Source organism: Pavona decussata, unplaced genomic scaffold, assembly GCF_977016875.1.
Source record: "Pavona decussata unplaced genomic scaffold, jaPavDecu1.1 SCAFFOLD_835, whole genome shotgun sequence".
NCBI lineage: Eukaryota > Metazoa > Cnidaria > Anthozoa > Scleractinia > Agariciidae > Pavona > Pavona decussata.
The window spans coordinates 55,001-82,330 of record NW_028145924.1 but is presented as its reverse complement, the minus strand read 5'-3'; the positions used below and the strand labels follow the sequence as shown (position 1 = coordinate 82,330).

Sequence of the window (27,330 nt, the reverse complement as noted above, 5' to 3'; positions counted from 1 at the left end):
AGATACGTACTAAAACGAGCGCTGACGCGTTCTCAGTTAAAAGCTTCCAAAAGAGGAACTATGGTCTCTTAGAAGCTAGTTGAAAAGCTGTTCCTCTATGTTTTCTAATATTCCTAATGGATCCATAGAACGCTCTAGAACCTAAATACGGTTTTACGCTACCTTTCTTAAATTATGGCAAACAGATTACTGAGTTTCCTAAATCTACAATTCTCTTTCGTTTACCGTAAATTTTCCGCCCGAGTGCCTGTAACTTAATACTAACGAAAGGGAAAAGTTGCGAAGTGTTTTAATTGCATGTCTCAGTTAAAGCATTATCACATCCAATCCAATGAAAGTTCTCTTGGCGACTTCACAGGTACAACTGGCGTCGCAGTGTATGGGTAGGCGCTGGGACCTGAACTGGCACTCTTTGGTTGTTTTCTCTTGCTACCACGCGTCTGTTAACTTCAGTCAAAATATCAAGAAAGTGGTGGTTGTGGTGGTGTTCTCTGATGGCTTGCACCAAAGTCTAAGGAGATAAATTAAATGAAAAGGTACAAATAAAATTCGCATTTATCAGTCTGAGGATGGGTTCAAAAAGCCAATTTTAGATCAAAATTAGTACATTTCGAACAAAACGACCAGCTCCCAGTTTGCTTGATAGCTTAGCCTGCGTAGCAGTCGTTTCCGTTTCCTTCAAGCCAAGCGGGGCAAGCGCGCGAGGGCATTGGGCAAAAAGGGGCAAAAAAGTAGGAGCGGGGGGGAGGGGCGGGGAAGGAAAGGAAACGCCTGCCGCTGAGCCCAGAATTTTACCGAACGCCCCCAAATGGCTTCGCTCCCTTGGAGCCTACACTGTCACGTCAAATGTCACATGAGAACCAATCTTTTTTAACTTCTGGTAAATCTTAGCGAAAACAGAATCGCGGCGGCAACTTGTTTAATTCAAGTTGCGGTATTTTAGAAGATTTTCTCGAACTTTACGTCGCTCGAACAAAGCATTGATAAAATTAACCACGACAAATTTTACTTATGTTTTAGAATATTAACTCATTTGCTTACAGCTTGAATTACAGACAGATTGAGCTTGTCCCACATGGCTAAAATACTTCCTCGCGTTTCCAGGATAAATTTGTATTTCGCGTAGCGTGAAATACAAAGTCGTTCTAAATATTGAAAACTTCCTTTTCAGTCCGTGGTTAGAACTGAAATTTTCCTGCAAAGTATTTACTTGAGGCCTCCTCAATCTATTTATGATTACAAAGTTTGAATTAAAATTTCTTTGTTCGTACGCGAAACAAGGTTTCAGACCAGCCAATTTTGCTTCCAGCTTTTCGTGTCTTTGAGACCGCCGACAGTCAAAACAAATTTTCTTAAATTTTTAAAACTTCCGGCGGGATTTCGAAAAACGAATGACACCATGTTTGTTGAGACGATAATACCTACCAACAAACCAAAGCGCAATGAAAACTTTATTTTGAGCGTGACCGAGAATTTTGATTTTGCTTGATGTTTGCTCCGGTTTCAACTGAATTAACGTATCTCCCTGCGAAAGTAGTTTAGTCGTTTCCAAAGCAAATCGAAAGGACACTCGAGAGAGTTCTTTTCCGCCTCGGCCATATTTTCACCTTTGATAAACTGTTAACCGGATGTCGTTTTGGTCTATGAGTTTGATTGACAGACGATTGACCAATGGTAATACATCATTGCCTCTCGTTCGCTGGCGAACGGCGTTCGGTAAAATGTCTGGGCTCAGCGGCAGGCGTTTCCTTTCCTTCCCCGCCCCTCCCCCCGCTCCAATTTTTTTTGCTCCTTTTTGCCCAATGCCCTCGCGCGCTTACCCCGCTTGGCTTGAAGGAACCGGAAACGACTGCTACGAAGGCTATTGATAGCTCAGTTGGTAGAGCACTGCACCGGTATCGCAGAGGTCATGGCTCTTTTTTCTTTTTCCTTTTTCTATCTCCTAAAATGACGCTTATAACTGCGATGGTCATTTGTCTATTTGACCTTTTGTGCTTAACTCAAGACATTTATGATTCTTATTTACGTTAAACGCATTCGAAAATAATCGGGAAAAATTGATAGAATAAGAGAATTTGTCTTAGCGTGTAGTATTTTTTTAACCAACGTTTATTTAGTCAAAAGCTCATTTGGGTATTATTAACTGATTAAGAAACAATTGTTTAAACAATTTGTGTTAATACTGAAAATAACTGTTTTGAAAAAGAACTATATGTATATTATTTATAAAAAAAACCTAAAACAAAACAGAAATTTTGCTCATAACGGACTCAAACGGTAATAATAGCGTATGGAGATAAAAGCAGTAGATTAGATTTTTAAAGTCGTCCATGGCGGAGGAAATATTTTTTCTCGCTGCTATTTAATATATGGGAGTTGAGACAAGGCAAGTCTATCTGTTGCAATTGTAGCTTGAAAATGTGTATATTTCTTTATGCATAAGCACTATTAATTGCATGTTCACACTTACCTGAATAAACGGGGAGCCAGTCTGCGGGATCCGCCAGGCCTTATAACCCGGCGCAGTTGCAAAGGCAAGAAGAAAATCGGCCTCTTGTGGACACACCCCTCTTGGTAGAGTGGAGTCACCGGCAAACGCTGGGGCGCTGTTGACATCAGCATCACCCAAGACAGGGGACAACTTTTCATTTAAAGAGCCTCTGCATGTCTGAATAAAAAACAGCTTCGGCTTATTTCGAAGCGTTGGGCAGTTAGCCGCCTTGAATTCAGACATCAAATCTTCCACCCTGGCGGGTCTTCCCCTTACGCCATAAATGGTATCTCCATTTCCCCCATGGGACATGACGATAAATATGAACGCGTCAAAATTGCTGTGATCGTTATTTGCAAAATCGGCCGCTACACTCAACATTTGATTTCGCTGCAGATCTTTGAACACACGCACCGTAAAAAGAAGGTCCATGAAAAGTTGTTTCAATGCTTTCTCGTCGTTTTCTGCGCCTCCACGTTCCCCATGGTCTTCAAAGTTTACGTTGTTGATAATGACGCACATTCCACGTGGACGCTTCTCCAATTTATAGCGCGGTAGGCTACTTGCTTCCCGATCTTGGTAGCCTAAGGGTAAAAACTCCATTTTATTTTCTAAGACATGCTCGAGGAGATGCCACTGTCATGAGCAATTACAACACAAAGTAAGAAATTCAATATATTGAGAAACTACTTGAAACAAGTTAAAATTACAAATTGTTTCGAGAATTGTCTTTCAGATTACCCGGAACGTTTCAGACCATTTTATGGAACATTCCAGAACACTTTATAATACTAAGTGATGTTTACGTAGTTGCCTAGTGATAAAATGTAACTAAAAAGATAGATTTTTAGAAAGTTCTACAACTGACCTTGTTTTACGACTATATAAGTAAGCGAGTTTAGCAGTTTAGCAGAAGTGTAAACAGTGTGTTAAGAATTCTATTCAAAGGGTTGCGTGCCGGACCCTTTTAAAGTAGTTGTGTGCTGATTCAAGTGTAAAGACGGTGTGTCAGAGCTGTGGGCTGATTCAAGTGTAAAGGTTGTGTGTCAGAGCTGTGGGCTGATTCAAGTGTAAAGGCTGTGTGCCAGAGGTATGTTTTGAAGTCTGTGTGACAAGAATCTGTGAGCTGTGAAGACTTCTTGTGTTGGCGAATAAATCTGCTTGTTGTTGTTACCGACAACCCTGAGGTCAGTGCTGACAAACAACCCGCTTTCTTAAACGAATTTCGTAACACAAATGATGAGAAAAATGTAGCTAAATAACCAAAACGAATCACGGTCATGACATGAGATTTATGTATTAAAGAAATGGATCCACTCACTGGTTTAAAGTACGGCTGTGCTCGATGGATAGGAATAGAATATATTCTTGATATTAAGTTGAAACTCCCTTATAGTTCTTAAGTAGTAACTTATTCTTTTAAAATTAGCGACAGTCTCGTCATTACCAGTTCTTAATAGTTTCAGGAACTTGTTATAAATTTGACAACATTGCTTGGCATCTGTAACAACATGCCTTTGAAAATGTTTGGGTTTTTTAAAGATTAATTTCAATTTTTAAAGATCTTTGATATCATTCACAGACATAACATGAAAACATGATAATAAAACCTAACAATAGGGTTGATTTTTATTAAATTATATTCCACAGGTTGTTATATTTTTATTAGCCTTAATTCAAGTTCAAGTTTTCAAGTTTATTTAAGTTAATTCTTTAGTTGGCTGCTAAGATCAGTCAATCTGCTTATTTTTCATGACCCTCTTTTGGTGGGTAAGTTAATCAACAAGTAAAATTATAGAAAGGGGGAATAGAAGCACGGTCTGGGACCGAAAAGCGATGCTCTCAAAACTATGCTCTATGCTTCGGTGATGGGCGTGTGCCTTGTGTTGAATTTGCCCGGTGTAATGGGTGCTCAGAACAACGTAACAATCCCGGGATAACACTGACTTATTTTGTAAATTCATACTTCGAAGATATTTAAACTGCAGGTTTACGATAAATTGCAATTCTGTCCTGGAATTAAGCTTAAGTTAAAGGGAATAGATTTTTCACTTGAACAGTTTCTTAGTGTACCGCCGAACTAACACGTGATAATCGTGTCGATAAAATATTTTGCACCATCACTTACGACGATAGATTGTTTTCGGACACGAGATAGACGTAGCTACACCATTTTGTATTGCACTATTGCTCAACACGATATATTTTTCTGGTCAAGGTCTAGCCAAAATCACAAGAGAAACCGTGCCAAAAGCAACCACAGATTAGCTAAAAGTTTAATAACATAAAAAGCCAAGCAACACTGAAATATCGGATAAAAAAAAAAAACTCTTCACTTCAATGATTTTTTAAGTTAACCACAATAATAAGTTAACCACACAATGCCGTTTTACCTAAAAAGAGTCTGGTGAACATACAAGATAATTTCACAGCTTAAAGTACCTTGAATTCGATTTTTGTTTACAGAAACTGTCAAAAGCAACCACAGATAAGCTAAAAGTTTAATAACGTAAAAAGCCAAGCAACACCAAAATAACGAAAAAAATACGTCTTCACTTCAATGATTTTAATAAGTTAGCCACCCAATGCGATTTTACCTACAAAGATTCTAGTGAACATATAAGATAATTTCAAAGCTTAAAGTATCTTGAATTCGATTTTGGTTCAGATCAACTCAACTTAAAAAACAAACAAACAAAAACAAAACAAAAAAAACATTGGCACACAAAGCGTGCAAGAGTTGTTTTTGGATTGTGTAAGTGTTTCCTTACTTGTCGCATGTGCTGGAGGGTGAATTTAAGTATCTATTATAAATTTGTAGCAATTGGTGCTTTTGAGGACATTATGAAACCAAGAAAGTTCAGTTGCAATGGTGATGATGTTTGTAAAGCAGGAGTCAAGTGTGACTGGTGGGATTATGGTACGTTTAAGTACGTGCTGCAGATTAGGTCTGTGGATTGGCTCACTTGAAAGACAAAAAACAAACAAACAAACAACAACAAACAAAAACAAAAAGAAAAGAAAATAACAACACATCATTATAAAGCAGCAGCAGCAGCGACAACAAAGACCAAAATATAAGCAGATAATTATTATTTCTTTTAACTCTATTATTATTATTATATTTTAACTCTGAGCTCCCAAGCTCATCTATTGTTGATGCGTTTAATCTTTTGAATCATGCTATTTCTTCTATTTGCTTAATTGTGTCACTTAAAACACTGCTAGCCCTTACAACTCATTACATCTCCCTATGTGGTCCTCTGTGTAGATTTCATTTGGGAACTTTCCTTTCCTTCGCATTCAGATTCAATGCATTATTATTGAAACTATGGTTCATTTTCACATCAAGAAGCAGAGATGAAAGGGCTGCAAAAAAACTCTGAAAAAAAAGGAAGAAGAGAAGGAGGCTTTTAAACTGTTAAAGTAAGTTACTGCAAACACTTGAGAAAAGGATCCCTTCCAATAAATTAATAAATAAAATCAGTTTGGTTTAATGAGTGATAAACAGTCTCTTGATTAATGGAATCTGTTACAACCGCATTTCATTTTAAAACTTACCGCTAAATTGGGCAAATTTCTTCATTTGGGCAAGATTCAGATTACCCCTTATCCTCAATGTTAAAGTATTTAACATGATGTAACCATCTTTGCATGAAATAGAGTTTAACATGAGACATTTCAATTGCTATCAACAGAGGGTGGCAGGCATTGCAATTACTTCACAAAACATAGGCACGCAAAGCGTGCAAGAGCTTTGTTGACGTTTTGGAGGTTTTAGGGTTCATTTTTGGACGAACAATTGTCATCCCAAGCGGGTTATGAGCAATCACAGTGAAAAACCCTTAGACTTACTCACCATTCGAAGATAAGAGGAAGCAAAGGACTATCAGAAAGTATAGAAGGTAAGCAGTTGGTGTTTAGACTATTTTGCACCGTTATTTAGTCTTGCTTGTCTTTCACTGCATGTCCACTTGAAACCGAAATATTTTTGAATTGTCATCAGTAGTGGTTAAAATAATGAAAAAAGAGAGGCGTTACGTAAATTTCTGGTGTAATGTTTGGTTAGTTTACAATGCAACGCCCTGGATTACCCTTTTTGTGATATAAAGTAAGCGATCGTCAGAGATTACAAGGTGAACAGGATACAGAAATGTGTTCAGTGAAAGTATGCATTCTGCGCTTTTTTTTCTAAATCCAGCTGCAACCCCTAAACACTAAACCTATACATTTCTTTTGTTCTTCCTTAACCGCCTTTGCGAAGAGAGTCTCAAACAGCTTCGTCAACAGAACACGATGACGGGACCGCCATTTTGTTGTCGGCAAACATAACATGACCCCAAGTAAACAATTGGATAGCTGCCTTGATATTTGGGCTCCGGAACAGCATGAACAATGGTGAGCGGACTGGTGGGTTTTTTTTTTTTTCTCTGCCCCTCCCTTCGGGGGTAACTACGCTGCCCTGAAAAACGCAAAAAATCGCCTGTTCTGTAAACTACGATTTCTTCGACCTTCGTCCCTGTCACCTGCTTCAAGACACGAAAACCACTGTCTATTCACATTTTTGAACATCACAAATATCACCCCTTCACCAAAAATGGTAACATTGCACGTTGTTTACACGTAAAAAGATGGTTTTTTGGCCGGTTATCACATGATACAATGCAACTAGTTCATTTCCATTTTTTCACTACAAATATAAATCAGTAGACAACAGCAATTTTTCTGACCTTCCTTTCATGTGCTTTATCAAAGCCACTCCTTAATAAATATTCACCTTTCATTAACCTTGCCTCCTCACAGATTTGTGTGTTACAAACACGATTCCTTACCATTGAAGACACCACTGTACTAATTACATAATTAATAGTGGGAGTCACCGAGCTGCTTTTTAGAGCTATAGATAACGTTCAAACTAAAATTAGGGATGTTTTTAATAGAGTATACTGTTGCTATGGTACCCTATTAAGTCAGGAAAATTACGACAACTTGTTCACCAATGTTTAGACACGCCTTTAATACCATTATTGTTGCATCAAAAAATAAGTGCTAGAAAGTGATGGAAACCGGTGGCATCCACCTTAAGACGATTGCGCCTTAACGAGCTAAATGTTAATTCACAAAAGCAAGATTTTGAGTGAGATTTTGCGAAAGTGAGCACATTGTCACCCCCTTGTCAAGACATCCTTTAATTCCAACACAAAACACACTAGTTTATTTTTCATACTTCCTTTGACCTTGTTTTTCCATAACAAACCATAATAACGGTAGTCATTATATTAACTAGCAAAACTTCAAAATGTATCGAGTTATCTTTTCACAATAAATGCCAAAATTTCCGCCCGCTGATTGGCTCCTAGATATTGTTTATAAGAGTACAGACAAAAAAAATTACGTCAACGGGAAAAAAAGCCAATTCCGCTCGTACTTTTTCCGTATTATTGTAAAAACGAATCGACAGCAGTTTTCTATGGTCTATACTCTAAAAGACCATAATATGACGCCAATTAAAATGTCTAAAACTTGGCAGTGAAACCACTCGCCCGCGGCCCGTAATTCCACTTGAGTTTTGAACATTTTATGACGTCATTTTATGGTCTATTAGAGTAAAGACCATGGAAAACGGGAGTCGATTTGTTAATCAGGGATTAGATAAACGAAGCTCTACATACTTTTGTATTAACACAACAATTCGTTCACATCGTATCCTCAAACGGTTCTATTTATCAGTCCCTAGATATTTATCTTGTTCTGTCTGTTGGGAATTTCCTAACTTTGTCTGTTTGAAGCAATGCAAAAAACCGACAGGAATTTATTCGTACTTTCCTCCCATCGATGCCGTATAAATCTCCAAGATTCACGATCAGGTTTCACCAAAACTACAGTGCACAAAACCAACTTGAAGCTACAAATTTTTAACTTTGATAAATAAGACCAAATAAGCCATTGTGTTCACCTGTAATAAACTAAGAGCGTTATGAGTTCAGTTCTCCGTATGCTCGGCTATATTAAATGGTTAGTTGATTTCTGAAAAACTGTGTTGAGACCGGCCTTATGAGCATCCTGGAGCCCAATCACTATATGGCCACTCCGCAGGAGGCAAAAACATACAAAGTAGGGGACTGGTAAGTCAATCCTCCGAGGCCCCAGAGGTAGCCACTAAGGCCGGGTTGGATAGATGTTTACCATGATTCAAAGACATCGAAGAACTGTTTCAATTTTCCAAAAAAACCAACTCACCTTTGATGTTCCCTTCCAATTCTTGTATTTTCTGATCCTGCATTACACATGTCCAATGGTACTCTGAAAATAAGAGCGCTTGCGTTGATCTTCGAGGTCAATTAAAGTGGCTGGCATTGGTTTCCATCACTTTGCAGCATTTCTACTGTGACAGATTAAGCCATTCCGTTTTATACAACAATAATGGTATAAAAAAACATGCCTAAACATTTCTGAACAAGTTACGGGCATTTTCTCGACTTAATGGGTTACCATTTGCGCATTTGATGATTGCGTCATGTCAAAATCCGCGTTACAAGTATTAAGTATTATTATCATTATTATTATTATTATTATTATTATTATGAATTCTATTAAAGCGACAGTATGACCTGTTAAAAACAGCCCTAATTTTACCTTTTGGTTATATCTCAAAAATTTTTCACAAAAAATTCGAAAATTGAAGGTGGCTCTAACTTTGCAAACAAATTGTATCTAAACATGATGATTACAGTTCTTCAATAATAAAGGGGGATCATCAAGCTCGTTTTTGAGTTATAACCACTGAAAGGTAAAATTAAGGCTGTTTTCAACATGCTACGCTGTTGCTATGGTAACCCATTATACAGAGAAAAATGACCATAACTTGTTCACCAATTGTAATGCTTTTTCGTGGTATCATTGTTGTTGTATCAAGTAATAAAGAGCGGTAGTATCGATCCGTCAAATTGTAAGCGCTGGAAAGTAATGGACATCGTCACCAGCCACCTCAAATCAACAACATTAAGATCGAATAACTTTACTTTACAAGCAGACAATATACAAACACCTCAAAAAGGAGAATTATCGTATTCTCCTGAACTAACATTTTAACTATGTATGTCTCACCTGATTTTACAAAACACAATAGGCCATTTTACAGTTGTGCGTTTAGTGACCTGGCTTTGGATTGGAAGCGAGGCTGGGGGTGACCTTGTTTTGATACAGACCTCACTGCTTTTCATTTGTAAATGCCAACTAGTTAGCATAAGAACAGCATGATCTACATATGAAAAGCAGTGAGGTTTGTATCAAAACAAGGGCACCCACAGCCTCGCTTACAATCCAAGGCCAGGTCACTTAGCACACAACTGTAAAATGGCCAATTACAGAGATTACATCTTCAAGCTTGGGTTATTTTAAAAATGGAAGGGCTTTGCTTCTCACAGCTAGAAGCACAAATATAGGCAAGGCTATACTGGCCTAACACACTTAGACCAATCTAAGAACTCCACAACTTGACAGCGAACGCCAACACAGAGCTGCAGAGTGAAGAGTGATTCAATCCGGTGATATCAAATAATTAATAAGCTTTAAATTTTAATCAACCAGTGTCTCTGGAACATCGTAAGACATGCCCGTCAGTGTCTCTGGAACATCGTAAGACATGCATGTGGCCTGACAAATGAGTAACAAAGGGTTTTGAAACATTTCGGGAGGGTTGTCCAATTCATCCGCACTGTAATGGTCTGTGATACTATGATTTCAATTCGTACAGTTCGTTCGCTCCGTGAACATTACAAGGCTTCATACTTTTAGAACGAGGAATATCCTTGTACGTCTTATTTGCCCGACAGCCCGTCGTCTCCGTTGTTTTGTTTGGCTTGCTCGAAGCCTAAATTTTTATACGTGTTTTTGTGTTGTTTGTAGCTTCTCACTTTTAGTACGAGGTAATCATATGTAAATGTTGCGCGCACTCTAAGTTGTTCGGCGTTACGTTTCGTTAATTTGCTTGCTCGAAGGTTCAAGTAATATAGAAAGCGTTCGTTGTTGTTGTTGTTGTTGTTGTTTTTTTTTTTTGGCTTCAGTGCTCAAAGCTTAAAAGTCTTTACGCGTGATTGTGGCTGCTCACTCTTAGAACAAGGTAACTACATGTACAGGTTGCTCGAACTCTAAGCCATTTTTTGTCTTTTGGTTTTTTCACATATTGCTTGCTTCCTCGAAAGCCCAAGGTAGTTACGGAACTGATCATGAGAGTTTTTTTTTTTTTTTTTTCACAAAGTAAGATAAATGACTGTAAATACATGAAACATATATTTTGAACTGCGGATGAAATTGATCAAATAGAAGAAACATCCTCGCAGTTATTACGCAACTTAAGCAGTTGCGAAAGGAAGGCCTGAAAAAAATCCAGGCTTGAACGGGATTCGAACCCATGACCTCTGCGTTACCGATGCAGCAAGTAAGATAAAATTAAATATGATTCTTCCAGTTAGGGAGACAAGAAATAGAATATATAACTCATGTTTAGTGATTATAAAAAAGTGGCACTGATGTTGAACTGGAAAGCACAAAAAATTGCTGCAAACCAAGCGGAATATAGAGACTGTCTGGGTGGTAGTTTTCAAAAAGCAAATCAAAATCCTACCAGCAGGGGACAAGACACACACCAAAAAAAAAAATTATTTAGGAGCTTATAGAAACATAGAAGCAAGAAACATTTACCGGTTTCTAACTCTATAGTCGGCTAACAGACTTGAAACGAAATAAAAATCTACTTCCGTTCTTCCTCGACTCAGTTCATGTAAGAACCTTCCGCTATATTGGAGTCGCCGACCATTCAACTTTGGATTCTTGTTCCTAGTACTCCTCGACTGTCCTCTTGCATGGTAGGATTTACGCACAACCGCCCCACCGCCCAATATACAAGCCACACACTGAATCAACAATTCCTTGAAAAGTTTGACGAAGGGCAACCACTCGAAACGTTTCTTAGCCGTGACCAATTTACCTTATCAGCGTTTTAACCTCCCTTACAACACAGCTCCACAGTTTGTTTGGAAACTGTCCTGCTTCATCTTATTTTATGATCACTTTAAAATTACTCCGTTCCAAGAAGGACGACGCAAAAAGGATTGTTTCCAATAAACAGTGCACATGAGTTCGCATGGTTTGCAATTGTTCGTGATTCAGTCCATTAACAAGGTTTAAGGCTTGAATTCAAATGATTTGATAGCACGATTGGCAGAAAGTTTAAATCGTAATACTTTTTAAGGGAGGCACCTAGCCTTGGTTCAAGTTAAAATCCCATAGACGATTATCAACAAAATTGCAATTGACTCTTAAAGGGCCTTAGTCAGCCACACCTTTGTTTTTGTTTACATGCGAGAGTTTGGCTATTATACCTTATTCGGAGCATGACGAAATGAACGAAATCACTGTGAAACTACTAAAGATAATGAAACATATTTTGAGGAATACAACTTACAGTAAAGCAAAAAGATTTCGCTTCACCATGCAAAGATCAAAGATTTCGATGGCATCGAAAATCGCGGAGGCTATCTTTTAATTCATACTCAATATAAATGAAAATTTCAACTTTTCCCTTATGGTTTTCACTAGCTTAGGGAATATAAACATGTATTTCTCAAAACCCACTGAAGGCACGATTACCTCGCTACAATATTCACTCAATTGTTCCGGTACTAAAACATTGACTCTAATTCAAGACACCGGCCACAGAGTCGTAATGAATTTTCAGTGTATCATTCTCAGCGCGAAGGCGTCTTATCTCCGCCTCATAGACGTCAGAGAGAGCAACTGGATGCCAGTCCAGTCCTCTATGGGTATGCATAAAGTTGTTAGATAAACTTATCTGATTATACGGTGTCTTTTGATTTTTCGAGAGCACCTTTGAAGCGTGAGAGTTGACGACTTCTTCAGCTGTGTGAAGGTTTCTTTTCTGTAGTTGAATTTTTCTAGTTTTTATTGGTGTTGTGTGTGTGTAAGGAAGCATAAATTTTACAGTTCATTGTTTATTACGTATTCAAGTCTTCTTTACAATCTACAATCAATCAATCTTAAATTAATCAATCAATAACTCACGTTGCTTTGTCTTCTACTTATTGTAGTTGAAGAATTAAACCTTTTTTTTTTCCCGGTGAACGCGACATTCTGCTGTAAGCTCTTTGGAGGTTTTCGTCTTTAATGTAGTTAAAATTTCTTGTCTTCACTGAGACCGCGCGTTACAAATCCACTTTTCTAGGAACACGAACCATTCGCCGTATTCATGATAATATTGTGTTGAGTAACCGTGAAGGTGAGACTATTTCCGTTTATTGTTTGCTTTGCTTTGAATTTTAAACCGGCAACGCGGTCGGACACTTGAAAGGGAGGTGTGACTTTTTTAATCGACTGTTCACTCTTTTCGTTTCAGTCTATTAACCCACTGGTTTGAAAGAAAAAAATGAACGGCGTTTCATTTTGTTAAAATGTCTAATGTTTTAAAAGCCTCAATTCGGAATGAAACACCTAATAAATCACAAAACCATAACCAAAGTGGTTGTTGAAAGAAGTTAAGCGCTTCGCCAGTTTCATTTTAGCTTCCATTTCCCATGAAGACAAAATTTCACATGCCGGGTCTGAGAAACGAATAAAGAGAACAATTTATTTGCGTAACAACTATTTCTATGGCGCGAGATTTGAGCGAATTTCTCTGAAAATGAAGCACGTTAAAAGCGCGAGAACTCGGCCAGTGCAATTGTTGAAGCACTGGATAAAGTGCTTTGCTGACATCCAATTAACTCGGCTAGAGTGTGCGTCGCAAGCAAAACGTTTGCTTACGCAGAACGAAACGCACTTAAAAACCATGAGAACTAAACTAGTACGATTGTTGAAGCAATGATCACCTGAATGATTTTATTACTTTTCTGCATTGATATCCGATCAACTCAGCTGGAGTATGCCTCAGGAAAAAAACTTTCGCTTTACCCTTACCCCAGCGTTGTTGGTTTAGTTGTGCCAATTATAACTCTGTCCCTCCCCCCCCGGGTGCAAATTGCTCCTTACTTTGATCTCGCCGAAGATTCAAGTCTCCCGCGTGAATAGTGATCGGAAATTTTGAATTGCCCTCGCGTGTTATAAGTCTTTGTTTTAGCCTAAATCGGTCAAAAACGATCAACTATAACAGTACCTATTGTTCGCGAATTTGAGCCACTTTTCTTGATACGCGCGTTTTTTCGACCTTATTACATGTTCAGTCAGTTGCTCTTTTAATCTCTGTAATGGCAAACGGGAGTTACTTTGTTGTGTTCGCTATCATCGAAGGACTTTTCGAATAAACTGAAATACTTATTGTAAAATCTCAGGACGTCTCAAGAAGAAAATCATTGTCGTTTCATGGCCCGCCAAACCATGGTCAAGCCACCATCACCACTGTTTGCGTTTAGGTTTGAAATATCTTAAGTTTACTTACTAGTGTTCGATGTCAATACATTTAGTGATCAGGGCAAGCTTACCGATTTACCTATGTGAGGTTGAACAAAGTTTTCTCCTTCAAGTACCAAGAAGTTATCCTCCTCAGCCACATCACATTTCATGCCAACCCTCCTCTTCTTTTGATAATGAACGCTCCCTTAAACTAAATCGACTTGAATTCAAACTCACGTTTCAGTTCTTCCTGAAGTTCCTCTATTTTCTGATCGCGCTCCAGGTTTCTTTGTTTAAGATCCTCGTCTATCAACACGCGGACAAAAAAAATATATGTTTAAAACCATTTTCATTACCAAAATCAAATTAATGTGTCCTTGAGGAGTTGTTTTTAGGAATGGACCTCTAATTCCTCTGAGAGGAATTTAATTAGACCCCAGATTTTACAGCAGGCAACCAGCCATCACTCATTCATAGCAAAGCAACTCCTCCAAATGATCCAATTTTACAAGTTATATTTAAGTTTTATTGGTAGTAGTTAGAACTAGTTAAATTGTGTTAATGTTATCCATTTACTGTGAACAAGTGTTACGTCTTGGGTAATGGACACGTTTTTGTTATCGAACTCTATCGCGCCAATCACTTGCTTCATGTGTATAAATTCCATCGTTCCGTTAAGGCTTTCCCGTTCCACCCTCCCACGGCAGATGTAATTCCTCTAAATGGAAGTACATTAAACTCCCAGAAATGGCCCAAACCTTGTTCTTGTCTGGTAATTGTGTTTGAGATGTACTAATTATTTATAATTATTCTTTCTTACGAGTACAGATGTTTTCCTGTACTTTGCCTATTTTCTGATTAATGGTAGTCTGATAATATGAAAAAAGAAAAAGACATATCCGTCTAAAGAGAATTCATACATGTCTTATAATTCATAAGCCTATACTCACCCGTCAGATCACTACAGTGGCCCACTGATATGTAATATTTTAGTGCTCAAATAATTATTTCAGTACAAAACTACGACTTTTTAGTGTACATTTTCATTTCTTAAGGTACACATTTATTAATTTTCAATGCACAATATTTATTTATCATTTCACATATCTATTAGTTAGTGCACAAATTTTTTTACTGGGACCTAATAACCAGAAATGGCGGAGAGAAACTTGGGGATAACTAAGGCCTGGTCACCTTATTTTACCGCGCTTTTTAACTCGTGAATGCAATTAACGAGATATTGCTGTGATGGGTGATTTAATTTGGTGTAAGCTGTATATTCCTTACGAGCCAGTCTTAGATGAGTCAAATCGAATGGCTATCAACTTTATAAGGTTCAGCATGTGCAGAACACAACGAAGTACATCATATTCAGATTATCTAAGTTCTGTCATATAACGCCGACGGTTTTGAGTCTGCGTCGGTTGCCCGTAAAGAACGGTGTTGATTTTAAGATCTGCTTATGTACTTTCAAATCTTTGCATGGTCTTGCGCCCAGCTACATTAGTAACCTACTTACAGTTAGAGTAAATAGCTATAATCTTAGGTCATCAAACCAACTGCTACTAAATATGTCGAGGGAAATCTCCAAGAAGACGCTAGGAGACCAAGCATTTATTGCTGTTGCTCCAAAATTATGGAACTACGCAATCCAGACAGCCTAAACGAGTTCAAGTGCTATTTAAAGGCACATCTTTTTAAACGGGCATTATTCAGCTAATCTCATTTGATTTGTAAGTTTTGAAAACGGTAATGGTCTACTATCTTATCTCAAGTAATTCTATTTTTATCTCTATGTATTAGGATATTTTAATTAAAGAGCATATTTTATAGACATTGCATTATTATTATTACTATTATTATTATTATTATTATTATTATTATTATTATTATTATTATTATTATTATTGTTGTTGTTGTTGTTGTTGTTGTTATTATTATTCCTCGCGAAGCGAGGGCCGAAGACCCGAGAGTAGCGAGGTTAAGGACGGTGCCTACTAATACAGAAGTATTTTTGTGCGATTTATGACTGTGCGGGAAATGCAGACCTTTGCAAGGCCTATTGGAATTCAAAAAGAAAATTGGGGGTAACCACGCATTTTTCAGAGATAATTAAGCAACAATATTTCTAAAAAGGCGCCAAAATATAAAGAAATGTATGGCAGGTTTTCCTAAATTGAATCTTAATTATCTCTGAAAAATGCATGGTTACCCCAAATTTTCTTTTGGGGTAGCAAGAGCACTTGCTAAGTTCTGCTTTCTCCGCATAGTTTTAAAACGCGGAAAAATATCCCTGTATTAGTGAGCACTACCCATAGGAAACCCGAGTATCTCGAGATGCGCAGAACGTATGCGCAGTGACAATAGTAGGACTCAAATTTCTGCAAGGCCTATCGGACTGCGTAGAAAACTTAACACGACAGCGACATGACAGAGACCAAACCGAGAATCAACAGAATGCGGCAACTGTGGACAGCTGTTTCGAGCTGGTTGGCTCTCGTCAGCACGGTGTAGCACAGCAAAAAGTAGAACACCAACGCGAGTCGAGTGTTCTTCCAAATGCACGTGGTAGCCGATTTCGGATGGGCCCAAATTCAGACATACGTCTGCGTCATAGCGCGTGACTACGAACAATGAACAAAAGAACTGAAATATCATGTCGATGACGCAATAAGTTAAATGAGAAAAGCAAAACTTTCCTTCACAGGTACATGGCCAAACCATGTTAAAAAAGTACAGCATATCGGATCTAAAAAGATCTACGGTCCAAAATATAAAAGAAAACAATAAGCAAGGAACCGCACAACGAAAATGCTGCAGGTATACGCAGGATCTGTAAAAGATCTAATCAGCCAAAAATATAAATGACTCAAATTTCTACAAGGCTGATCGGACTGTGTAGAAAACTTAACACGACAGCGACATGACAGAGACCAAAGCGAGAATCAACAGAATGCGGCAACCGTGGATATATATATATTTCAGTTATTCTAGCTTTTGTTGTTTGTTCTATCAAGCTCGTCACCTCCGCCGTTGGGATCAGTCTGCCGTTAATATTTTGTAATAATTAAGGCACCGCCCTTAATAAATTTGTCAAGCCGAAGGCCCGTGCGGAACCAAGGCGCGCGAATTCGAGTGAAAAATAAATTTATATATATCGTTGAAGGTGTCCGTACTGTTGCCTGGCAACAGTGCACGCGAAGTTTAAATGACGTGAGACAAAGAGAAGGTTGCTAGGCAGCAACAGGCAGTTGGAAGACAGGCTGGCGTCAGACGCAACTCACGTTATTTGAAGGGTTAAACGTGTTTATTCATCGAGCAGTCAAAAATGTTTACTATTGGTGAAACACGGCCTAATTGTGATGCAAATGAACCACAGGAGGACGCACAAGGGACATATTCGCCGAGGAAGATTAAACAACGAAACTCAGCGCGAGCAGCGAAGAAGGAGACATCAGGAAATTGACCACAGAGCAAAGACAAAAAACAACATCACTTCGAATCATCTGTCCAATCAGCCCTAGTTTAGCAGACCAGAGTATCAATTGTTATTATTATTATTATTATTATTATTATTATTATTATTATTATTATTATTATTATTATTATTATTATTAATGAAGAGAACAAGACTTTTAAATTTGAAAGACATGTTTCGGCAACTCCTGTGCCATCGTCAGTTTAACAAATCGACAGCAGTTTTCTATGGTCTATACTATTTTAGCATACATCAGTGACCGACTATCGCGTAACGCGCAATCTGATTGTCTACACAGGTGCCGTCTATCGATCGATAGACGGCAGTTTGTCAGAGCGCGCGCGATTTAGCATGCATCATTGCACAAATATATCAAAATTTATGAAATAAAAAGATTTTTTTGCTTCATAGATCGATCACTGAGGTATGCTAAAACAATTAAACGGCTCGCTCTCAGTTTCTATCGCCTTTGATAGTTGGCTCGGGGCTTCGCCCCTCGCTAACTATCAGCCGATAGAAACCTCGAGCTAGCCGTCTAATTGTTAAATAGGCCATAAAATGACGTCAAAAATGTTCAAAATTCAAGTGGAACCACGATCCGCAGGCGAGTGGTTTCATTGCCACGTTTTGGACATTTTATGTCGTCATTTCATGGTCTATAAGAGTATAGACGATAGAAAACTGCCGTCGATTTGTTTTTTACAATAACATGGAAAAAGTACGAGCGGAATTGGCTATTTTTTTCGTTGAGAAAGCGCGCCCGTTACATCTAACGTCATTTTTATTGTCTGTACTCTAAAAGACGATAGCTACGAGCCAATCAGCGCGCGGGAATTTGGACAGTTATTGTAAAATTACGGACGGAATTACTTTGATGAACAATATATAGCGGAAAATTAGAATAACAATGGTATGATACAGCATGCAACTAATTACAAAGAAAGATTAAGATTTACATGAAACAATTGTTGATTTAGGGAGGGTTTCTCCCAGTGAATATGCACTGCCTCCTTGATTTTTAATTGTGTCCGTGTTGTTGCTTGATCTACGACAACAAAGCACTCGCTCGAACAAAGTGTCCAACACCTAGGTGAATCCTGTAGATGCTTTTAAATGTGAGAGGCCTTAATATATATATTTAGCCAAGCCTAAAAGCGGAGCTCCACAATTCCTTTTTAATAGCATTTATATAAATGCTACTCTGCTTATTGTATGAACTTAATATCGTTACAAATTCTTCATCCTGTCTTGAGTTATATATATCTTAAGTGCATATAAAGCAAACTTTTTAAGCGTCAGCGGAAAATGTTTTGAACCATAAGCTGTTCTTGTTGATCGTGCGAGATCACATTGCTGAATTCCGATGACGTTCGAGAGCATAAAACGCTTTTGGTTGAAAAAATTACGCTCTCTCTCAAATATTTCTCCTGTGGAAACTATTAATGCATTTGTGTAAAGTTTGAAATGCGTACAATAAAGAAAATTTGGCTACCACGTAATGTTTCCACGCGTGCAATTTGGTCGCTCGAATAAAAATAAAATATTTGTTTCAAAATTTATTACTTTGCAAATATTCCTCGTACAGAAATATTTATAGTCTCATAATAAACGTTACAAGAAAAGAAATAAAACAAAAATGTTTGGTTATGGTTCGAAATATTTGAACGTTTTCTTTAAAATTAGGGCGTATTGTTTCAGTACAATGCACTGCGAATGACGAGCACAAAATGCTCAAAACAATCAATGACACTAGGAATATTCCTCCTAAAGAAATAATTCTAGTCTCTTAGTAAACGTTAACAAACAGAGAATTCAAGAAAAATAGTGCTTTGTTGTGGTCCGAAATATTTCAGTGAGCGCTTAAAATTAGAACGTGTTTACAAAACTTAAGCGCTGCGTATGGCGAATGAATTAGAGAAGTCCAACACAAAATGTTCAAAACAACACATAACTCCGTGAAACTTTCTCCTCCAGCAATAACTCAAGCCTATAAGTAAACTTTACAAATGTGCCCTGCGAATGAATTACACAAGTCCAACACAAAACATAACTCTGTGATTAGCTCTGTGAATGTTCAAAATTAATTTATCCACGAATATTTGTCGTATGGCAACGATTTAAGTATTTGTGTATAATTTGAAGTGTGTTAAATATGGAAAATTACCGACAGTTGCCTGCAAAAATGCATTTAATCTCGATGCGACTTGAGAGTTGCTTACTCACCCAGCTCACCACATTTTTGTTTTCAACTGACATTTCGCCTGTTTGTTCGTCGCTCTCGGGGTTCAAATTTGCTTATTGGTCGCCTGCTTTCTCGACATATGTAGTTTTACAACATATTCAACGAATACAAGAGTGTTCTTCAAAATTCTCCTTTGTTTTCTAAAAAAGGTAAGCCATCCCACTTCCCGCCGAAAAAACGCAGGTTGCCGCACAGGTTTAGTGTGACATTTCACAATGGCTTACATAGATGGGCGGACGCATGTACGTACGTACGTACGTAAGTATGTAAGTACGCCGGACGGACAGTGACGTCATAACCAAAATTTTTCGCATACATGGGTTTACCAAAATCTCTTATCAATGGGCGCCTCCGGCGCGCGGAGCTCCGCTACCAATATTTAATGGCTCGTTTATGCGCGTGCAAATGTGTCGGAAAGTCTCGCCGACATAGGGCCTCTCATAGGGGAAGGTCAATATGAAATTTAAAAGTTGTATCTTTTTGTCAAACTGAGCGGAAAACCGAAAGTCGGAAAAAACTTAACATATACTTGCAACAAGAAGCTGGCGTTTTTAATAACCAGCCTGTTTTTGGTGTACGATAGTTTAATTAAAATGTTTATCACGAACTTTTTTCCGTGAATGAAACCGACATGATTATTTTCCTGGAAACCCAACTTTAAACGCAATGCTTATGCTTTTTATCACCATCATCATCATCATCATCATCATCATTATTATTATTAATTATTATTATTATGGATACTATTTATAGCCGTAGCATCTAATCTGTGAAGAACTCCGTGATTTGTGCGTACACTGACTTCGCTCAGGTTCTGCTGAGGGAGACTGTTAAGCTGTCTCAAATAAACTGAACTCTGACTGTTACACAATTTTGTGGTCTCATTCCCCTCAGAAGTCCTTCAGACTAATCTGGTACTGAGAGCGATCATATTTAGGGCTCATTACAGTGGTTATTTTACATCTCTAAATTGGAGACGGGACCGTCATAAAGATTTCAACGTGGTCATCCGAACCATTTGAGGGTCTAACCTTCTTCTCTGAAAATTTTTGACCCTGAGTATGGGTGCGGCCATGGTTCGAACCCGGCGGCGCTTAATATTATTCTCATCATAATTATTTAGAAACCTTTTGTTATTTTATGTTCAGGAGCACAGTTATCCCAATAAGTATCGTTGCTTTGGGTAGGAATATGCGTGACTGTAAATTGCTATCAATCCGGATACATCGGCCATATGGAACTGTGTAGCTCAAGCCTAGCTGATGTTACGCAGGGCACTGGAAATGTTGTCCTTCTGAAGGACATTTGTTTGTTTTTTAGCATGTCACTGACATATCAGTTCATCGCAAACAGCCTTACATGAAAAAGATTCTTTGTCTAGGCTGCATCTGCCAGCAGTAAGATTCGTTTTCCGGGCTCTTATCTGCTTTTTGCTTTAGTATGTTCTTTATTGTGCCAAAAGCATTGGTGGCATTATAGTACCACTGTTATGCTAATCTTCAGGCGACAGGTATATTGCAGGATAAAGCAGAATAATGGGCAGTGGCCAAGAAGAGAAAGTTTTAAGTGGCAACCGAAAAACTCAACCGATGTTTCTATCTTCTTTTCTTCTTAACACCACTTACACTAACCGTGTTACACTACCCGCCTCGAGTAGCTTTCGCTAAACGCGCGTAGTGTACATCTGAATACTATAAAAGATGATTTTAATAAATGATTGATTTATTTGAGCGTAGCTTAAACAACGCGCGGACTTTCTTATCGTGAAGAAATTACTGAAGTAATTGTCACAGCCATTAAATGCGGTTCTCTTTTGTTGTTTTAGTCTTGTCGATAAAGTCAGGCAAGGCCGGGCTATTAAGCTGGACAGGGTGTGCCCATTTGACACCAGTGGTACCATTCTGTCCACTGCCCTTGCACGATGTACAAAGAATCTACTTGTAAAAAATTTGTACTGAAAAATCCCATCCTAAAAGATAAAAAGCTGGTAACAGATTTAGGACCATGTCAGCTAGGAGATTTTAAGCTTGAAGTCCGTATACCCAGACAAACTGCCGCGTAATGAAAATATAATCTGGTTGTTAGTTTTGTTGGTGTCCTGCGCGCTCGGTCTCATATGATCGTCTCATTCTACAGAAGATTCCGCTTGTGTGCGTCTTCGGGCTGCCAAATTTCTTCATCTGCGACTATAGATAATTGAATCATCGTTTTTAATCGTACAATTTAGTTACCTTATTTTCTATAGCTGTGTGGAGATTCAAATATGGTTGAATCTGTCAGGAACTGTAATGTTTCATGCAGGAGTGCATACGTATGGTTGTTGATTGTGTGCTTTGGTAAACATGGTCGAAGGGAAGATAACAATTTTGAAGAGAGAGTGGCGATGAAAAGCAATCTACAGCCACAAGTTTTGCAAGGTAAACTTGTAATGTTGACTTTCTAATCAAATACGGTGCTTGGATTTGCTGGGAATATTGGCTTCGATAACAGACTCTAATTCGATTATTTGTGTTTGTTGACAAGTTGAGTTTGTGATTTTCTTGACATAGATCGTGCTTTTTCCGTGCAGAAGCTAAGAGCCCCAGACTAATTTTTATGTCCTTGAAAAGAAGACCATTTCCACTAATAACAAACTTAATCTCAAGCGCCTCTGAGTTATACCACATGGGAAAAATGTTTATTGAAAAACTGCTCCAAAATAAGAGTTTTACTCAATGAAATATTGGTTATTTTGAAACTCGTGCCGTGCATTCCCCTTTAAGTAAACAATCCTGGTTTTAGACTTGAATCATTTGCCAGTGTCTCTTACACAAATATACCAGTTTGAAAAAACCGTGCTTCCTTTTTCGCTTTTTACGAGCAAAGTTCTCATGTTGTTACTCGGCGCACTAATTTCCACCATTTTATGACGGTCGGCGCTCGTTACAGTTTTTGAGAATTTTCTTGAAAAGACAACCAGCTTTAAACAAAAAAAAAATTATCACGTTTGTTGGCTTATCATAGGGTATCTCTGAGCGAAATATGAAGATTCTGAATTTTTGAAGCATGTGCCACATTTTACTGATTTCAGGGACATTCTCTCTTGAACATCATGTTCCTTTTCGGTAAAATGATTTTACCGAAAAGGAAGACAAAGGAACGAAGGGGCCATTTTCAGTAGGCTTCGCATTTACATTTCAGTGTTGTAATACTTGAACAAAAACATAAAAATCTTCGTGATGGAAAACCCTATTTGAAAGTAGTACTTCAGTAGTCCGTCAGTGTCTCGAACATTTTCTATATTGGGGCAAGAGGGAAGACGTGAAAGATCTTTTCACTCCTCTACGGCCGACTTCCAACAATACATTTCGAAGACAGCGAAGACGATGTAAAGACAACGCTCATCAACTCAAAAAAAGTGGTAAAGCGAGCTGACCAGGCCTTGTCTGGATTTCAACTTTCTCTCCAACATTTCTGCTCATTAGTTACCAGGACTGTTTTGTCAACTGAGGAAATAAATTTGTGCCCTGACAAAAGATTTGTGAACTGAGAAATAGATTTGTGCACCGAGAAATAGAATTATGCAATGTGAAATTGAATCGTGCACTGGAGACACCCATTTGAGCACTGAAATAAATATTTGTGCAATGCATATGTGGGTCAAAGTAGATAACTGAAAACACCTCACGTACATTCACCTTACACTGGTTAATGCAATGCAATACATTTATAAGTCTGCTAAGCCCTTGGAAATTCATGAAAGGGGCTCTTCTCGAAAAGGGTTTCTTTCTAGTGTCTTTGAGACAATGAAATATTACAAAAAGGTGTTTCTTGTCATGCGACAGCTCCAGCGAGCCATCGTTTTCATAAGCGGCTCAGTTATTTTGAAAGAATGCTTCTTTTTAACTTTTAGGTCAATAGTGAACATAACGGGAACTAAACTAAATTAAAGACTAAAGCAAGCGGTTTAGCCAAGCGTCTAATTCCGAGCCCCCTTTACCGTGTTAGAGAAGATACATATCTTCTGGTGTTCTAGTGCCTGTTAACGTACCTCCTGATGATGCTGAAGCACAGAATGCTTGTAATGCCACCGCTGGAGCTGGAGCTGATACATAAGTTTGCATTGGTTGTATTGCTGGAGCTGAAGCACATGTCCAGAATGCTGGTGATGCCGCAGCTGGAGCTGGAGTTGGCAGTGTTGCTGATTGCATTGGAAAATAATTAGGCGGATTGATCCAGTTTCTTGTCGTTCAGTATAAAATAACAGAAAGAGAAAGTACATTTAGGATTTATCTACTTCATTATAAGAAATTAACGCTCCAATAAATTAACGTGAATTGTAAAAATTCCCTTTAATTTTCATGAGCGTTCATTTCCGCGACCTTAATTCCATCATTTTAATCCCAAATTCTGGATGCAATCCAGACATTCTTGACACCTAGAAAACAATAGCTTACCTTTTTCTGCGAACTGCATAATTTAAATCAAAATAAGCTGGGGGTATCACTGAGTTTTTTAACTCAAGGAACTATGAGTAAATTAAATATCTAGCTCAAACAAAGAACTTCGCAGTGAGTAGTCTGGACAAAAGGCAATAGCAGACTGGAGAAACACTGGAGAAATAGCATTTCCAAGACCAAAACTATTATGTGAGAAATTTTAAAAAAAGGCAATGTAACGAATAAACAACTTGGAAAAATACGTTCTTCTTTTTCTCACCTTACATTTTTCGTTGAGCTACGCATGCAAGTCACTGTTAAAACTAGCTATGGTCAATACTTGATATATCAGTTCAGTTACGCGTTACTATATATAACGAACGAACTATATAGACACATCAGTCTTTCAGTGCCAGACCTCCAAGCCTAATGTCAAATTTAAAAGCAGAAAAAGCCCTAGAACAAAAAAGCAAATGACACGTACGGTGTCTAATCATCGACAGGTTATGTGAACTGAAACTATTCTTATCACAAACGCATTTTGGTCAAACTCTTGTTCAGATCTCAACGATCTCAATACTGTATTAGTCCGCGCCAATTTTCCACTTCATGATACATGAATCATCGAGTATACAGAGTATGATCCTTTGCCGAGGGTTTAAAAGAAGCCAAATAAAGTAAATGTTCATTATTTGCCCTCGGTAAAGGATAATGTTTTTGTCCTGGTAAGACTACAGGCTGCAGAGGCGGCGGAGCGTTTTCAAACGTGGGGGGCTCATCTTTCACCCAGTCATGCGCATACCCTTACTCAAATTTTCAAAAATGCCCTTTGCGCTGTTCGTTGGCACAAGCAAACCTCTTTGCAATCTTTACAGTGTCTGGTGTGTTCGTAATCGATTTGTGACAATGCATCAGTAGGCAATTGTTCAGGCAATCAAGCGTTTTACAACATATTATTTCGCAAAGCGCGATACTGGTAAAACGATTTGTCGATTTGTGAAAAGATCACGAGATTGAATATTTTGTCAGTTTTTATGCTGCACGAGCGATATTTTCGGCACCAAAACGTGGGGTTGGGGGGGGAAGGCTTTGCCTTCCCAAATTTTTTTTTTTGGGGGGGGGATGGGGGGGGGGGGGGGGGGCTACAGCCCTTTCCTGCCTCCCTGCCCCGCCGCCTATGGGCTGCCACGTTAACGTTCTTTTTGTCACCTACATGGGTCCCAAGGGGGGAAAGTGAACATGAAATTTAATTAACTCTTAGTTCGTTGAATGCCGAAAACTATAAACACTATAATTGAATTCACCGATATCTTCATGATCCTCACTTCTTCCTAGCCAGCGAGCAGTTATTTTCTTTCCAAGTCTTGCATTTTCCGGTGAGTGAGGGTAAAAGACGGAATGAGTTTGCGGAATGGCACCATTGTGCGAAATACGATTCTTAGTATTAGATCAATTAGTAGCAGCAGCTTTTTTGATGCTGCGGACTGTAGCTGAATTTCTGAAACAAATAGTCAATAAATCGAGGATTAGAAAATACAAGCCTTGGAAAGAACATGTCTGATCGCTGGTTAGGAAGTGAGAGTGAACAAATCGATCGATGAATACTGTTTTTTGTTTTCGCATTCAAGGAACAGAAGGAACTATGAGTAAATCCGTAGTAACTCAAATTTGATGTTCACTTTTCAGTTTTCTTGCAACTTCGATTGACAAAAAGAACGTGGCGGCGTTTTATAAGGACAAAGAATTGATCCTTTACCAAGAGCAAATAAGAAACAATTATCTGCTTTTATCTTCTTTTCAACCCTCGGTAAAGGATCCATTCTCATACCCTGCATGCTCGATGATTCATTTATCATGAGGCCGGGGAAAGCTGGCGCTGGCTAATATTGGGATCTTAAAGGGTCTGAACAATAATTCGACATAAAGGCATTTGTGATAAAAATAGCTAGTTTCACATAACCTGTCCATAATTAGACACATCCTTGAGAAAAAGTAGAATATATTTTTCCCATTAGTTCATTAAAAATTGTTTAAATATTCGTTACATTATGTAACCGTTAAATGTTTACGGAGTCTGACTGATAATATGACCGAGTTTAAATCTAAAATAATAGTTTGGGCCTTAGAAATGTTATTTCTCCAGTGTTTCTCCAGTCTGCCATTGCCTTTTGTCCAGACTACTCGCTGCCACGTTCTTTTTGTCAGCTAGAAATTTAATTTATTCATAGTTCCTTGAATGCGAAAACTATAAACAGTCAGTTCATCGATTTCTTCACCCAGAGCGATCAGACATGTACTTTCTAAGGCGCTTATGTTTTCGAATCCTCGCTCTGTTGGCTAGATGTTTAATATTCGCCTTGAGTTCGCAACACTGCAAAAAGGCCGTTGCTCATGTAAAATTGGCGCGAAAACAGGAGGCGCTCTTCAGTTAATTTATTTCTTAAGTAATTTCGCATAATTGCGCCATTCCGCACTCATGCCACCATAGACCAATTCGGCTAACGCAATGTTGTACCCAATTCACATCCCCCGGGAATGATATTCTTTGTTTATTGCATTTGCATTATAATGTAGCATTCACATTTAAATGATATGGAAATACTTAGAGCAAAACATTTTATGCCCGAAGGATTTGAATTGGGTACAACATTGCGTTAGCCGAATGGGTCTATTCCGCAAACTCATTCCGTCTTTTACCCTAACCGTGTATTTTCCAGTCCTACATTTGTTGTCTAGTTGTTTAATATTCGGCTGGAGTCTGCAACATCTAAAAAAATGCAGTGCGAAAACAGGACTTGCTCTTTAGTTAATTCAGTTTGTTTAGTTCATTCCGCATGACATTGCGCACGTCATGCCGTCATGCCACATGCCGTTCCGCAAACTCATTCCTCCTTTTGTTCTCTTCCGACACATTATTCGCGTTTACGCGAACTTTACTCACACCTCGTCAGCAATGCGCACCGAGTTTACTACCGTTCTATAGTGGAATGGCAACAGAAACCATTTCCATGATTTGTTGATCATGATGCTGATAATAATAATAATAATAATAATAATAATAATAATAATAATAATAATAATAATAATAATGATGATAATAATAAAAATAATAATAGTGAGCGCATTCTAATAGAGTCCCAATGCGCTTACATGGCGTTAATAAAAATATCGATAATTATGATCATAATAGTCATTCCTGTAAACTCCGCATTTCTGTGAACGAATCAATCGATTGAACCTCCTTCATAGAAAGTATTTACATAAGAATATTAGTTTGAATGGAATTTATAAAAGC

At 38.2% G+C, this 27,330-nt stretch overlaps 1 protein-coding gene across 3 annotated transcripts in view; it reads right to left on the bottom strand.

Annotated features, from left to right (window-relative positions):
* Positions 1–73: 73 nt before the first annotated feature.
* LOC146448686 (caspase-3-like) overlaps positions 74–27,330 on the bottom strand; it is a 30,284-nt gene continuing 3,027 nt past the window's right edge. The window contains exons 3-7 of one of the 3 annotated variants that reach the window (XM_085102408.1): positions 23,648–23,838; positions 14,135–14,203; positions 8,732–8,794; positions 2,471–3,075; positions 74–511 (exon numbers count right to left, since the gene is read on the bottom strand). In XM_085102408.1, coding sequence (XP_084958534.1) covers positions 353–511; positions 2,471–3,075; positions 8,732–8,794; positions 14,135–14,203; positions 23,648–23,838 — 1,087 coding nt within the window. In that variant the 3' untranslated portion in view covers positions 74–352. Of the gene's footprint in view, positions 512–2,470; positions 3,089–8,723; positions 8,795–14,134; positions 14,204–23,647; positions 23,839–27,330 lie in introns of all 3 variants that reach the window. The other 2 variants (XM_085102409.1, XM_085102410.1) reach the window with 2 other exon arrangements.